This window comes from Biomphalaria glabrata, chromosome 9 (assembly GCF_947242115.1).
Source record: "Biomphalaria glabrata chromosome 9, xgBioGlab47.1, whole genome shotgun sequence".
Classification (NCBI taxonomy): Eukaryota; Metazoa; Mollusca; class Gastropoda; family Planorbidae; genus Biomphalaria; species Biomphalaria glabrata.
Genome location: NC_074719.1, coordinates 33286196 through 33301675, shown reverse-complemented (window position 1 = coordinate 33301675; position 15480 = coordinate 33286196). Strand labels below are relative to the sequence as shown.

At 39.9% G+C, this 15480-nt stretch overlaps 1 protein-coding gene across 1 annotated transcript; it reads right to left on the bottom strand.

Moving 5' to 3' along the window:
* Positions 1 to 10255: 10255 nt before the first annotated feature.
* LOC129928388 (sporozoite surface protein 2-like) lies at positions 10256 to 14200 on the bottom strand. The gene is made up of 3 exons (XM_056042611.1): positions 14068 to 14200; positions 11431 to 11609; positions 10256 to 11347 (listed from the first exon to the last, which is right to left on the bottom strand). Exons 1-3 carry the CDS (start codon positions 14198 to 14200, stop codon positions 10256 to 10258), a joined length of 1404 nt encoding a protein of 467 aa, XP_055898586.1.
* Positions 14201 to 15480: the final 1280 nt, after the last annotated feature.

Below are 15480 nucleotides of genomic sequence, written 5' to 3'. Positions count from 1 at the left end.
TGGCTGACTTTTGGAACATGACTTCTGTGTACTTGCCCCTACTCTATTCGCTATCTTCTTTGGCGTACTTCTGGGTCAAGTGAGGCAGCGATTACTCGAAGGCATCTACATCAGGTTTTGTTCGGACGGCAATGTGTTCAATCTTCGAAGTCTACTATCCCATACAAAAACAAAGGAGATGGTCATAACGGAGCTTCTTTATGCCGATGATTGCGCTCTGCTAGCTCTCCATGAACATGATCTCCAGAATGCAGTCAACTGTATCTACCAGTAATGTACACGTTATTTCCGTTATTCGATATCAAACAACATAATTCATTACCAATACTTTATTGACTAATAGTGTTGTTGTGTTTTTTTTGTTTTATTTTAATGATTCATGTTTTGTTAGGAACAATAAATAATTGTTTAAAGTATTAACTTGAACGGAGAATGTGGGAGGGAGAAATAGCGTGAACAATTATTTAAGGGGACTAAACCCCCAACAAATTTAGCCATATCTGTGAATACTGAAGTATTTGTTTCCCTTGTTGCTATTAAACCAAATAATAAATTACCACTTAATAATTGTCTAATTGAGACCCGATCTGTGTAACTGACTCCCAAAATCCGTCTCAGACATTTTTGTTGAGCCACATTTAGTCTTTTCTCAATTTGAGCAGACGACTTCCATGTCTCACATGCATATGTTGCTGTTGGGATAACGATTGTGTTGAGAATGTGTATTTTTGTCTCCAGTCCAATGGCTTGGCTTGTCCAAAAAGGTTGCTGCCTTTGGAAAATGCTATACCGAACTGGGAGTCGAACACTTAGTGAAGTAGTGACAGAGCATCGCATGAGGCTTGCCGGACATGTTCTCCGACAAAATAAACTAGGCATACCAAGAGTTGCGATGACATGGAGGCCAATGCGAGGAAAGCGCAAACAGGGACGTCCTCGCATAAATGGCACCACATCTTCATGGAGGACTTCAGAACATTGGACACCAAGTGGGAGGAGGCATCAGACATTGCCAGTGACAGATCTTTGTGGAGACAGCTTGCCGCCCAATGCACCGAACGGCTCGTGAGGACCTAAGTAAGTAATTGTCTAATTGGTAACTTTTTGTATTGATTCGTATATTGTCTATGTCAATGAATAATTGTGTCAATTATGATTGACATAAAAGTTTCAGTTTGATCCGAGAATGGGTGTGGCAGAAATAACGTATACACATTTTTTACCAGACAGACACACAGACAGATTGAGTTGATATAAGTTTTGTAATAACGAGGAAGATTGGGAGTCATTTTTAACTAAACAATGTCCAACGTAGTCTTTGTGCTGTCAGCGAAAGAGCTTTGACATGTGTTTTGAAAGTGCTAACATAGAGATCTAGTTATTTATAGGTAAGATCTTTCCAGAACATAAGATTGTGCTCTGCTTTGATCACAGAAACAGCAATCATTGATTGGGGAAGGTAATTATGTATGTAAATGCTTTACATCACAGAATTTGACAAAAAATGTGCTTAAAAGATTTGTCTGTTATCAGATTAACTTAAAATCATAGACATAAAATATACATAGACCTAGATCAGTGATGCTCAAACTACGGCCCGCGGGCCAAAGCCGTTCGGCAACTTGACATATCCAGTCCCTGGAAACGTCTGCTCAAAGTGCATAGGCTCGGACCCATTGGATTCGTGCAAAGAGGCTGACTTCTACTCTGTGTCCGCCATATAAGGGCTTATGTGAGGCATATGTTTTGTTTCGTTCTTCAATTTTAAGTATTTAGATTTTTTGTTTGTTTTGGTTTCCAACACAGCTAGATCTAAATGTATCTGGTTCCCTGGTAGCTCATTTTCCTAACATCATTCTCATTATGAAACTCTAAGTGAGTGAATGTTTGGAACTTGAGAGGCTCAAATGTTCTCTTGCAAAAGCTCTGGACATGCGCACTGCACGTATGTCTCCAGACGAGTCAATAGTCTGTGACCTCCCAAAGTATATCTCATTTCTTATTTCCAAATGACAAAGTTCCATCTTTGAACCCTCCAAGGAAGGGGATTTCACATTTGATGGTCACACATTTGTAGTTTCCTCATTCTTTCGTTCTACCGCTTGCCACATTGTTGTAGAGCAACTATAGAATAGGAACTATCTTTGTAACTACAAGCCTTTATATAGATCCTAGATCTACATTCTACAAATACAGTACTCATTCATTTATAAAATGGCAATGTCTTCTACTCCGAAAATTAAGGATGAGTGCAGTGTTTCACATGACAACGCAAACCCAGTTGCGACCTGCATATTTTCCCTTATTTCGTGCAGACAAAGCCGTTGTCCGCTGGCGGTCTATTTAAGGTTTCTTTTCGTCTTCTGCGCCTTCAATACAGGTTTATCTTTGAATCTGAAATGTTTGTCCCGCAGCCTTTGTAAGAGCTCTCCATCTGTCTCTGTCAGAGGCCATCTACTTTCCTCATTCTTATATAAACAACGATAATCTAACAAACCATGTTATCAACAACCTCTATTGGTCCAGCCAGTCAGTCAGTCTGTCACAAATAATCCCTCCTACAGGTCACTAAGGTCAGTCAGCATATACACATTCTTAATGTCTGTCTTCAATATGGTTACAGTTTTGATACATGGCCTCGTTTAAACCCTAAAGCTTAATGTAGGAACGAGACTCGAGTCCACAAAGTTTAGAAAACAACTTAAAAAGAAAGAGCAAATAATTCAATAAGTATAGGCCTACTATGTAAATTTATGTTTTATTACATTCTAATTTATACGTTTTATATTTATACGTATTAATGAACTTTGAGCATATCAACACAGTTGAACCTAATTGCGAATCTTTTCCGCTAGTACTCATTACTAGTAGTATATTATTTTAAACATTATTTTTTGGCAAGTAATCTTTTAATATGGCATTGTTTAACCTTTTTTCTTTTTGTCTATTTTTATTTGCAGACCTCTCCCAACCTTTTTCTTACCATTTCCTTATGTATATTTTTTATGTTCCTTTAGATCGCCTCCATATTTTTCTTTTATCGCCTTCTCTTCTCTCCAACTATATTTTATTACTTATAGAAAGAAGTGAAAAAAAAAAGTAAACAAAGGGCAGATTACTGTGATTAAGTGTGAAAATCCCCTATGGAATTTTTCTTTATACATCCGTAAATAGGCGAGTAGAATGGATTTCCGTTTCCCGCCGAAAGAACAACATTGCTAATAATAATGTAATCTCTGGAATGTCATTCGCTACTTTTGCCCTATATAACCTCGCAGGCTGCCAGACTTCAAAAGTCAACGTGACCTTGATCTTCTCACGCCCCGAGATGAAGGTTCTCAAATTAAAGTTGGCAAGAAACGTGTTGGTCCTTTACCGAAGATGTGTATACCAGCAGACGTTGTATCATTGTATGTTTAGTGTAGATAGAGATAGGAAAGCTTAGAATTATTTAAAGAAACTTTTAAGAATTTACCTTTTTTTATGGTATTTGTTTTAAAATCTTAGCTAGAATTCAACATTTCGTCTACAAAATAAAACAAAACAAAACAAAAAAAAAACAACGTTCTCGTCAAAAGTTTTCTCTCTCCATTCTAAACGTGATGGTTTCTTGAAGCAATGACACACTGGCTTGTTGAAATGTTACTGGAATCTTTCGTTGTCTTTCTAAAAAATTCTATCCAGAGAAATCACTAATTTTTAAATTAAAACTAATTAATAATGTGCAGTCTTTTTAATGTAATTATTGGCAACCTCACCAAGAACGGGTGACGTTTTCCAAAGCTAATATCAACTCACTTTGTCTGTCGTTCTGTCTGGTAAACAAATGTGTACACGTGATTTCTCCCACACCCATTCTCGGATCAAGCTGAAACTTCGCACAATCGTTCATTGACAAAGACAAGACATAAATCAATTTTAAGTACCCAATTAGAAAATTAATAACTGGTATTCATTAGTTTGTTTAATAGCAACATGGGAAACTAATACTTATGTATTCATATATAAGGCTAAATTTGTTGCGTTTAGTCCCCTTAAATAATTGTTAACGCTATTTCTCCCTCACGCATTCACTGATCTAATTAATACTTTAAATAATTATTTATTGCACTTAACAAAACATGAATAAATAAACAAAAATAATCAATTACACAATTAATTAAAGGTAATTAATTATGTTGGTTGATATCGAATAAGGTTAAAACTTGTACATTATTGGTAGATATAGTTTTAATGACGGAGTTCTTCCCCGTTAGATAAGCTTTGTTTTTTTAAAGGATTTTTTAAATATTTTGCTTGTGAAACTAGAATGTTTGTGTTGAACTCCTTGTGTTGTCAGATAAACGTGAAAAGCGGAAGACAGCCAACACAAAATCTGCTGACTTCAGGTTCTGTCTTGCAACAATGTCCTCGGTCAACTCGTCAGGCTAAACTAAGGATGTTTTATAAAGAATCCAGAACTTTTTAAAATTAATTCTTACCTACAAAAGAGCTGACAGCTCAGCAGCAAAAAGCTGGCTAGAAGAAGAAGAAGAAGAAGAAGATATAACTCTTACCCTAACCCTAAACCCATATACATTAATATCTTGTGTGTCGCCTCCACCTGTGGATGTAATTAGAAGCAATCTTAAAGCAGGGACATCAATGTCGTCTATTAGCTGGCCTTAGAAGCAGACTCAACAGAGCACCTGCAATAGATGTGAAGATGTGTTTTAGTTATCTTTCTGACACTTCATAAGAAAGTCCACATGTTTTGACTAGTATGTATTGATTAAGGCAGATGATGTTTCTTTTGGTTGAGAGTTAATGAGGATGTCATGTGGTCAGCATAGCGACCAACCGCTTTTCATTTTCCCCAACTAATACTCATTAGAGCTGGGGGAACTTTGTCTTTACCTGGATTAAAAACCCGGGACCCTCCGTTTCGGAAGCCAAGCGCTTTACAACTCAGCCACTGCGCCTCCCTGAATATTGATTGTGTATGTGTAATAGAACCACAATTGCCACTTTGTTTCGTTAGTTCCTGGATGAAACTTTTTGTTTTCTTCCTTGCTACTGCGTCTTTCCTGCTCCTGTATAATGCTGAGTGTTCTCTGGTCCAATATCACTGGCGAATAATCAAAGGGAGGGTGTAACTGGGAGAAAGTTTTCGTACTGCATTTGAGCTCACAGTAATCACAACTCAATTATTAAAAATTTCAGGTCTGCTTCGGGAGTCGAACTCATACTCTTTGTTAAGTTGCCAAGTCATTTATGCCAATCAGCCAACACATATTTAGCTGCTGTTTTGTTCTTAATTACAAATGATACTTTTCTGAATGTAGACGGTAGAGTCAGTGGAGGGCTGAATTAGAATGAATTAGAAAGGCCAATAATAATAGAAGGCACCTTAACAAGGCCTCAGTACAAGAGAATATTTCACGGGGGGGGGGGTATAATCGTGAACAGTTGGTCAGTCGGAAGCCGGTCAGGGATGGAATGAAGACTAGAATTTGTGGTTGTCATTACGATGTGAGAGTTGAAGCGGCTCCTTCGGTAGAGAAATAAGTTCATACTTAGACCTAGGTGGTAGTGACATGGGTGTTATGTGTAAACGAGTTCATAGCACTTGTCAAGGATGAAATGAAATCTAATCAAACAGTCATTGTCTACCATACCGTTTCATAAGACGCCTAACTTTTAATTGACCGGGTTAACTATATTATATTAGTAACAATGACACTTGCAGACCTTTGTTTGATAAACTGTATGTTTAGCTTTTAAATTAGCTTTTAGTTCATGAGAATAAAAAATAAAAAACAAAACAAAAAAAACAACAACCTAGGAGCAAAATATTTTCCTATTAAATATTTCAACTGCTGTGATAAACTTTATCAAAACTTGTATTTTGGGCATTATTACGATGTGATATTGGGGGAAACAACGTATATATGCAAGTGTTATTATGTAATGAACTGGGTGATATGGCCTTCACCTTGCTGTTCACAAAATGTTTACACGTGGAAAGATAAAATCTAAACGTCCAAGCTTGCCTGCTTCATTGAAGAGTATACGTTTAATTATCTTGTGGCGTCATGTACTGGTTTGGCTCTGTGTCAAACGTTAGAACTGATCTACATCGAAACGTGATTTATTCAGCAGGTTCATGTGATTTCAAACTAGACTGCGTAGGACTGATCTGTTTAGTCTGTCTTGACTACTATTTTTTTTTTACTTACTTTTTTTCTTACAAGTAAAAGAAGTTCTGACATCCTCTGCAGCATAATTCTTATCAAAACTCAAAGCTAATATAGATCACTGGCTTCTAGAGTCTTTTTTGTTTTTTTTTGGATGCCTTGAGAAGTGCATTGACATTGACCCGGAGACGGGATAGAACATTCCCGAGATATGTGAAGGTCAAAGGAGATATCGCAGATTTCGTTCCTCTGCCCCGGCATGGAGTCACTGATTGTCTGCCCCGGCATGGAGTCACTGATTGTCTGCAACTGACGCGGTGCTTCTTGTTTCACTTAATGAACACACACCACAGTGTGGCTAGATACGTGCATAAAACACACACTCTATTGAAAGACACAGAGAGGAGAGAGAGAGACACACACACACACATAGAGAGAGAAAAAGGGAGAGTGCAATTAGATACACACAATGTACTGAGAGACACACAGCGAGAGAGAGAGAAAGAGACAGACAGACGGGGAGAGAGAAGGAGACAGACAGACGGGGAGAGAGAAGGAGACAGACAGAGGGGGAGAGAGAAGGAGACAGACAGAGGGGGAGAGAGAAAGAGACAGACAGAGGGGGAGAGAGAAGGAGACAGACAGACGGGGAGAGAGAAAGAGACAGACAGAGGGGGAGAGAGAAGGAGACAGACAGACGGGGAGAGAGAAGGAGACAGACAGACGGGGAGAGAGAAGGAGACAGACAGACGGGGAGAGAGAAGGAGACAGACAGACGGGGAGAGAGAAGGAGACAGACAGACGGGGAGAGAGAAGGAGACAGACAGACGGGGAGAGAGAAGGAGACAGACAGACAGGGAGAGAGAAGGAGACAGACAGACAGAGACAGACAGACGGGGAGAGAGAAATAGACAGACAGACGGGGAGAGAGAGAGAGAGAGAGAGAAAGAGACAGACAGACAGTCGGGGAGACAGAGAGAGAGAGAAAGAGACAGACAGACGGGGAGAGAGAAGGAGACAGACAGACAGAGACTGACAGACGGGGAGAGAGAAAGAGACAGACAGACAGAGACAGACAGACGAGGAGAGAGAGAGAGAGAAAGAGACAGACAGACGGGGAGAGAGAAGGAGACGGACAGACAGAGACAGACAGACGAGGAGAGAGAGAGAGAGAGAGAAAGATGTGGAGATTGCTAGAGAGAAGAACACACAAAAAAAGATGAAAGAGAAAGAGGAAACCTGATAGAAAGAGATGGAGAAAGCTCGTGATGGTGAAAGAAACAGAGAGAACAAAAGAGACGCTATTGAAAGATAAAGAGAAAAAAGCCGGGCAAAGATCAAAATAAAGAAGTGTCTGTATATATTCATATAAGATCTAGAAAGAAAGTAGGAGAGGAGAGATAGCCAAATAACCGCCCCCCCCCTCTATCTTCAACAATAAATATATATTCGATGTTTTAGATAAATTCCTTTAGCTCCACAGTCCAAGCTGACGTGTCCCAAGGTGAGAAGATCAAAAAAGGAACAAGACATGAGACAAGAACAAGACATCGCAACTCTTGGAATGCGTAGTTCATTTTGTTGGAGAAGGTGTCCCGCAAACCTCATGCGACGCTCCATGTCTCACATGTATATGTTGCTTTTGGCATGACGATTGTGTTAAGAAGGTGTATTTTTGTCTCAAGTCCAATGGTTTGGCTCGTCCAAATAAGCTGCTGTATTTGTAAAATGCTCCCTGCCTTTCCTATTCGGCACGCTACATCATGGAAGGCATCCCCACCATTTGTTATGATGCTGCCAAGGTAAGTGAACTGGTACAACTCTTCAAGCTTTGACTCGCCTAGTCTGACAGAGCCTACTCAAAGCAGCCAACTTAATCATAATATGATAGAATAGGCTGAAAAAAGGGCGTGACCCCGTAAAGGAATAACGTTGCATTATGGGGAGAAATGTAGTGAGTTTGGGGGGGGGGGGGGAGTATATGAAGCATGATGTGGGAAGTATGAGAGAAAGGGAGAGAGAGAGAGAGAGAGAGCGTAATGTTCGTGGAAAAAAAGGGGTGCAAGAGGTGTAGAATATGTCTATTTTGATAAAATTATACAGAGAAGATGAAAAGAAAAACGCGAGATGAAGCAGAAGAGGAGAGAGAGAGAGAGAGAGAGAGAGAGAGAGAAGGCAGGGTGGGGGTTACATGCAAACGGCGCCAAAAGATAAAATATAAATAAAACTTGATGTTTCACCTTTATTTTGTTGACATTTCCCACCGACCTACTTCAAACTTGTCCGATTGGTTAAAACCTGCGCAGAACTGTCCAATCAAATAACTGATATTTTGGTATTCCCAAAACACACTAAGTTGTCGCTGAATGATGGACTTACATAATAATTGAAACCTAATGTTCTTGGACTTGTCTGCAGTTGTTAGTATCAAGTGCAATGTCGTAACTAAGCATCCATTCAACGTAATGTTTTTATAACGAAAAATCCATTGTATGATTATTGAAGTAGAATAAGTCAGAATGGGTGATTTATCTTCTTTTTCTTCATCATGGCGCAAGGCCGCTCTGACATAGTTTGGTGTCTACTTAAAATGCTGCCCACCCGTAGGCATCTCATTAATTGACATTATAAGCCTTAAATGTACTTTTGTCAACTGTACTATGGGGCGCCGCGTTTCCTCTATGTTTTTTTTTTTGTTTGGAAGGAGCATATGCTATAGTATATAAACCAGCATTTAAAAAAAATTCTTCTTATTTTTAGACAAACAATCTTCTCCATCCTTTTGAATTTTTTGCTGGGAGCGCAGATTTCATCTCGCCATTAGAATATTAGGTAGATCAGAGATGCCAAAAATACGGCCCACGGGGCAGATCCGTCCCGCGACAAGATGTTACCCGCCCGCCGAAACATCGGACCAAAATGTAGTAGATCCCAGAAAAAGTTGATGTTTTTAAAAATGTATCTGCCCCTACGTTAGGGCTCTCAGTCTTTCCTTCATGGATTTCATTCGTTGCTATTCTAATAGTCATATTAAGACTAAGACTGCTTTATTGATCCTTATGGAAATTATTTTCTCATATAAAGACAACACAACAGAAACATTCACGGAAATAGAACAGACACAACGTAAAGAGTTCATTCAGCGACGACACACAGTTATCTTTCATGTTTCTGTTATGCTTTTTTTGTTCTTGAACTAGCCTTGTGCATGGCCTCTTGTGTGTGACCCAGAGCATCCCTTTGGATCGTCTTTTTGTATCAATGCAAATGGTACCGTACCATTGAACAGATGTGCGTTAATTAGATGAGAGATCCGAAGGAAACCAAAAGTAGACTGAATGTCAAACTTCGAAGAACAGTGGAGATGAAGGGTTGGATGTCACAATGGAGATGTAGGGTTGGATGTCACAGTGGAGATGTAGGGTTGGATGTCACAGTGGAGATGTAGGGTTGGATGTCACAGTGGAGATGTAGGGTTGGATGTCACAATGGAGATGTAGGGTTGGATGTCACGGTGGAGATGTAGGGTTGGATGTCACAATGGAGATGAGGGTTGGATGTCACAGTGGAGATGTAGGGTTGGATGTCACAATGGAGATGTAGGGTTGGATGTCACAATGGAGATGTAGGGTTGGATGTCACAGTGGAGATGTTAGGGTTGGATGTCACAATGGAGATGTAGGGTTGGATGTCACAATGGAGATGTAGGGTTGGATGTCACAATGGAGATGTAGGGTTGGATGTCTCAATGGAGATGTTAGGGTTGGATGTCACAATGGAGATGTTAGTGTTGGATGTCACAATTGAGATGTAGGGTTGGATGTCACAATGGAGATGTTAGGGTTGGATGTCACAATGGAGATGTTAGGGTTGGATGTCACAATGGAGATGTTAGGGTTGGATGTCACAATGGAGATGTAGGGTTGGATGTCACAATGGAGATGTAAGGGTTGGATGTCACAATGGAGATGTTAGGGTTGGATGTCACAATGGAGATGTAAGGGTTGGATGTCACAGTGGAGATGTTAGGGTTGGATGTCACAGTGGAGATGTTAGGGTTGGATGTCACAGTGGAGATGTTAGGGTTGGATGTCACAATGGAGATGAGGGTTGGATGTCTCAATGGAGATGTTAGGGTTGGATGTCACAATGGAGATGTTAGGGTTGGATGTCACAGTGGAGATGTTAGGGTTGGATGTCACAATGGAGATGTTAGGGTTGGATGTCTCAATGGAGATGTTAGGGTTGGATGTCACAGTGGAGATGTTAGGGTTGGATGTCACAATGGAGATGTTAGGGTTGGATGTCACAATGGAGATGTTAGGGTTGGATGTCTCAATGGAGATGTTAGGGTTGGATGTCACAATGGAGATGTTAGGGTTGGATGTCAAAATGGAGATGTTAGGGTTGGATGTCACAATAGAGATGTAAGGGTTGGATGTCACAGTGGAGATGTTAGGGTTGGATGTCACAGTGGAGATGTTAGGGTTGGATGTCACAATGGAGATGTTAGGGTTGGATGTCACAATGGAGATGTTAGGGTTGGATGTCACAGTGGAGATGTTAGGGTTGGATGTCTCAATGGAGATGTAAGGGTTGGATGTCACAGTGGAGATGTTAGGGTTGGATGTCACAACGGAGATGTTAGGGTTGGATGTCACAATGGAGATGTTAGGGTTGAATGTCACAGTGGAGATGTTAGGGTTGGATGTCACAATGGAGATGTTAGGGTTGGATGTCACAATGGAGATGTTAGGGTTGGATGTCACAATGGAGATGTTAGGGTTGGATGTCACAATGGAGATGTTAGGGTTGGATGTCTCAATGGAGATGTTAGGGTTGGATGTCACAATGGAGATGTTAGGGTTGGATGTCACAATGGAGATGTTAGGGTTGGATGTCTCAATGGAGATGTTAGGGTTGGATGTCACAATGGAGATGTTAGGGTTGGATGTCACAATGGAGATGTTAGGGTTGGATGTCACAATGGAGATGTTAGGGTTGGATGTCACAGTGGAGATGTTAGGGTTGGATGTCACAATGGAGATGTTAGGGTTGGATGTCACAATGGAGATGTTAGGGTTGGATGTCACAGTGGAGATGTTAGGGTTGGATGTCACAGTGGAGATGTTAGGGTTGGATGTCACAGTGGAGATGTTAGGTTTGGATGTCTCAATGGAGATGTTAGGGTTGGATGTCACAATGGAGATGTAGGGTTGGATGTCACAATGGAGATGTTAGGGTTGGATGTCACAGTGGAGATGTTAGGGTTGGATGTCACAATGGAGATGTTAGGGTTGGATGTCACAGTGGAGATGTTAGGGTTGGATGTCACAATGGAGATGTAAGGGTTGGATGTCACAGTGGAGATGTAAGGGTTGGATGTCACAGTGGAGATGTAAGGGTTGGATGTCACAGTGGAGCTCGCGTGGTCTGGAAGGGGGAAGTCACTCTTATTTTTTAGAAGTTTTAGAAAATGTAGTTGTTGGTTTTGTAGTGGATGTGTGAAGTCTCTCAAGACACTTGCTTTTCTTACAAGACTGCATCTTATCTTATCTTCTTATCTTATATAATACAAACGTTACTTCAAAAAAGATGATGATTACGTCCTACGCGTCATGCATTCAGTCATGCATATTAACCAATGACTTAAATTCTGCCAAGTCACTGGTTTTCCTGGCTAGCTCAGACAACCCATTCCATGCTCTAATAGCACTAGGGAAGAAGGAGTATTTGTACAAATTTGTCCTAGCATATGGGACAAGAAGTCCGTTTTATTCTTTGTGTTTTTCAGAGTATTTTATTAAATTTTGTTTTTGTATTTGAAGATTATGGTTAAGTGTTTTATGTATAATTGCTACTTTACTTTTGAGTCTTCTTTCCTGAAGGCTTTCTAAATTAAGTGATTTAACTAAGGGTGTTACTCTAGTCAAATGTGAATATTCGTTTGTTATGAATCTCACTGCTCTATTTTGTGTCTGTTCCAGTTTCTTTATGTTTTATTGAGTTAAGGGGTCCAAAACGGAGGATACATATTCTATTATTGGCCTAACCAAGGTTAAATAACATTTTAGTTTTATGTTCTTATTTGATTTATAGAAATTTCTTTTAATAAACCCTAATGCTTTGTTTGATTTTTTTATAGTTTCATCAATATGGGGATTCCATGACAGTTTTTCATTTATTATAACACCTAGGTATTTTGCGTTTTTAGTTTGTGTTACTGGTTTGCCATGAATAAGACAAAGAGTTTTCCCAGATACGACTGACCTGTCCTTACACCACGCACTACTTATGGCTTTCTTTGTAAACCTTACCAAATTTCAACAAATGAAATGCTAATGCATATTTTGTTTACTTACATACCAAAGAGAAGCACTTACCTGTAAAAGTTTAGTATTTTGTAGATAAGAAATGTGCAAAACGAAATAGCATTATGGTGAGTTCTAGGAGAAAATACTTTTTTTTTTTAGACAGGGAAAAATCTTTAGAAATGTGCAGGGGAGATGAATCCTTTGTTGAATGGACCTCATTCACCAATCGTAAATAGACAATATTTAGCCACGTGATTCTCTATTTCTTCTATACAAATTACGATCTAATTTTAAAACATAGTGGCTATCACGTGAGTTTTTTTCCGTTGTTTTATCAATATTATCACGTGACTAAATGTTGTTTGTTTACGATTGGTGAATGAGGTACATTATTATATTTGGAACTGCGTCCAAAAGACGTGTGCTGTAGTCACTTAAAAACTTTTATTTATGTGTCCTGGCTGTTCTCTGTTGTTGTTTTGGGCCTCATTCGCAAATCGTAAACAAACAACATTGAGCCACGTGGTTCTCTATCTCTTCTATACAAATTACCATCTAATATTCAACAACAATGGTTATCACATGACACTTTTTTAGTTGCTTTATCAATATTATCACGTGATTAATTGGAAATTTTTACGATAAACGAAACAATGTCAACGCGCTGTTACCAACTTTAAAAAATTGGCTACGAAAGAAACTTTCATTCAACAGTGCCGAAAAGGGAAAAAAAAAGATGATATACCTTAAAAAAAGACATAGCTTATCAACTACAGACAACACTTCCTTTATTATGTGCACCGGATATATTTATCTCTAGTTTTTCCGCCATAGATAAGACTCTCTATAAAAGCTGCTGTAGTCTTAGTTAAGAAAAAATATTGCTATTCTAATAAGCTACGCCACTCCCTCCACATAAAAAAAACACATACAGATTTTTGTACATTACCGTCAAATGTTTCGTGGATAGAGAGTGTGGGGCGGGGGGAACACATGAAACTGTGTGACACAGAAACGGGTGAGCCATAGACTGTCTTATAGACAACTCAAGTAGTTCTAGATCTTTAACTTGACCTATTTCTTGACACGGACAGAATCTGCTCTGGCCAGAGGCGCAGTGAGAGGGGGGCAGCGGCTCGAGGACCCGTGCGCAATCCTCAGGGGGCGCCACACGCAGAGAGCCGCAAAAAGAAAAAAGTAAAATTAGTGTAGATATTTAAGTAAGGTAATACAATTTAAGGTTATTTGTATTACATTATTATTAAGTACTTTAAGTCCTCTATTTCCCAACTGATGTTCATTGCAAATGGGAGAGGAGAACGGGCGCGAATAAAGTTTTTGTTGCCTCGGGCACACGTTTTACTCACTACGCCTCTGGGTGTGGCTAATAAAGCCAATTCTGGAGTGGCAGATTTTGCCACAGTTCGTACATGTATGCATCTGTTTTAGGGCTAGCAGCGTTCATTTTCTTTCTCTTGACTGAGGCCGCTTCATTTCATTTGCTCTCAGCGAGGTTCGTACCGGCACGCATAGTCTGTCTCCTTGTACCCGCTCTCGGGTTATTTCCACCCACAAACTTTCGTTGATGTCTTTGGTTTTCATGTCTCGCTTGCAGACATCTCTATAGGTTAGTTTTGGGCGCCCCTTGGGTCCGACTCCCTCCACAAGCTCAACATATAAGATATCTTTCGGGCTTCTACCATCTAGCATGCGGGGGACATGTCTGAGCCAGCGTAGTCTGTGTCAAGTGAGCATAGATACTGTGCATAGTGGCCAATTTCAAAACTTCCTGATTGGAGACATGATCCCTCCAGGAGATGCACATTATGCGACTAAGGAAGTACAAGTGGAGACTATTTAATCTAAACCAGTTTAATTGAGTTAAGTATTTTATGCTATTACATATTCAAGGCGATGTGTTTCAATCTCTTATGTAAATATGTATATGTGTGGTGGGAGGTATTTGTGTGATGCACTCAGCAGGCACGACAAAATCCATATTTAAAATTTACAAGGCCTATATCTGGATTGGAACTTGACCCCACTTGTTAGGTAACCAAGTAGTTTAAGCCGCTCATCCAGAAGGTATTAAAAGAGAGACATGTTTCTACAGAGGCCCTATGTTCCATGAAGAACACAAAGGACAGGTAATGATGATGGCCATCAAAACTACAGCACAAACTGCAGATTCTGGCATTACAAAACACAAAACAGATGTATGGCAAGAATTTGTTTTCAGCTCTTGAAAAAGAAAAGTTCCGCTAGAAATGATACGACGTTCATTCGGCTAATTATGTCAGGGTATAATAGCAATTGATTCTATGTAGACAATGACTCCATGGATCCTCCGAGTCGAAAACTCCGCAGTACCAAGCGAACCACTAGACTGTGACCAGACCATCTTGATTCCCACGAAAGAAATCTCTTAAACGTAAACTTCAGCCATTCTGTGTCTAATATATTCCTACTAGTGAGTCGGCTCTGTTAAACATTGCTGGAGGAGGTGGGTATATCGAGGTGGGACGGGACTGTTGACCTCTGGGCAACATATTACATCCTGTCGAAACACAACTAATCAGAAGGATTCTTTCGTTGGAATCTTTTGTTTTGAATGTAGGCAAGCAATTTAACCAAAGGGAGTCAAAGTGAATGTGAATGTTGAGCAGTTCATGTCACTTGTCTTTAGTTCAGCCCCCTACCTCCCACTAGCCAGTAGTGTCACAAGAACAGTTAGACAAATAAATCTTCCTCTCCCACGGAAAGACTTCCCAAAATACTGTGTCACTCACTTCCTAAACTCCTTGTTGTGTATTTATCCTTTCCTGCAGAACTTCTTTACGACAACGACCTCATCACTATCGTCTCTGTCCTGCAAGACGCAAAGGTGTCTCTCTCTCTCTCTTTGCCATTGGGTGAAACTCCGCTGTGTTGCTGTTTCACAGCATTGTGTTTATAATATCAGTTGTGAATGGCGCGTTGGTCCGCACTAA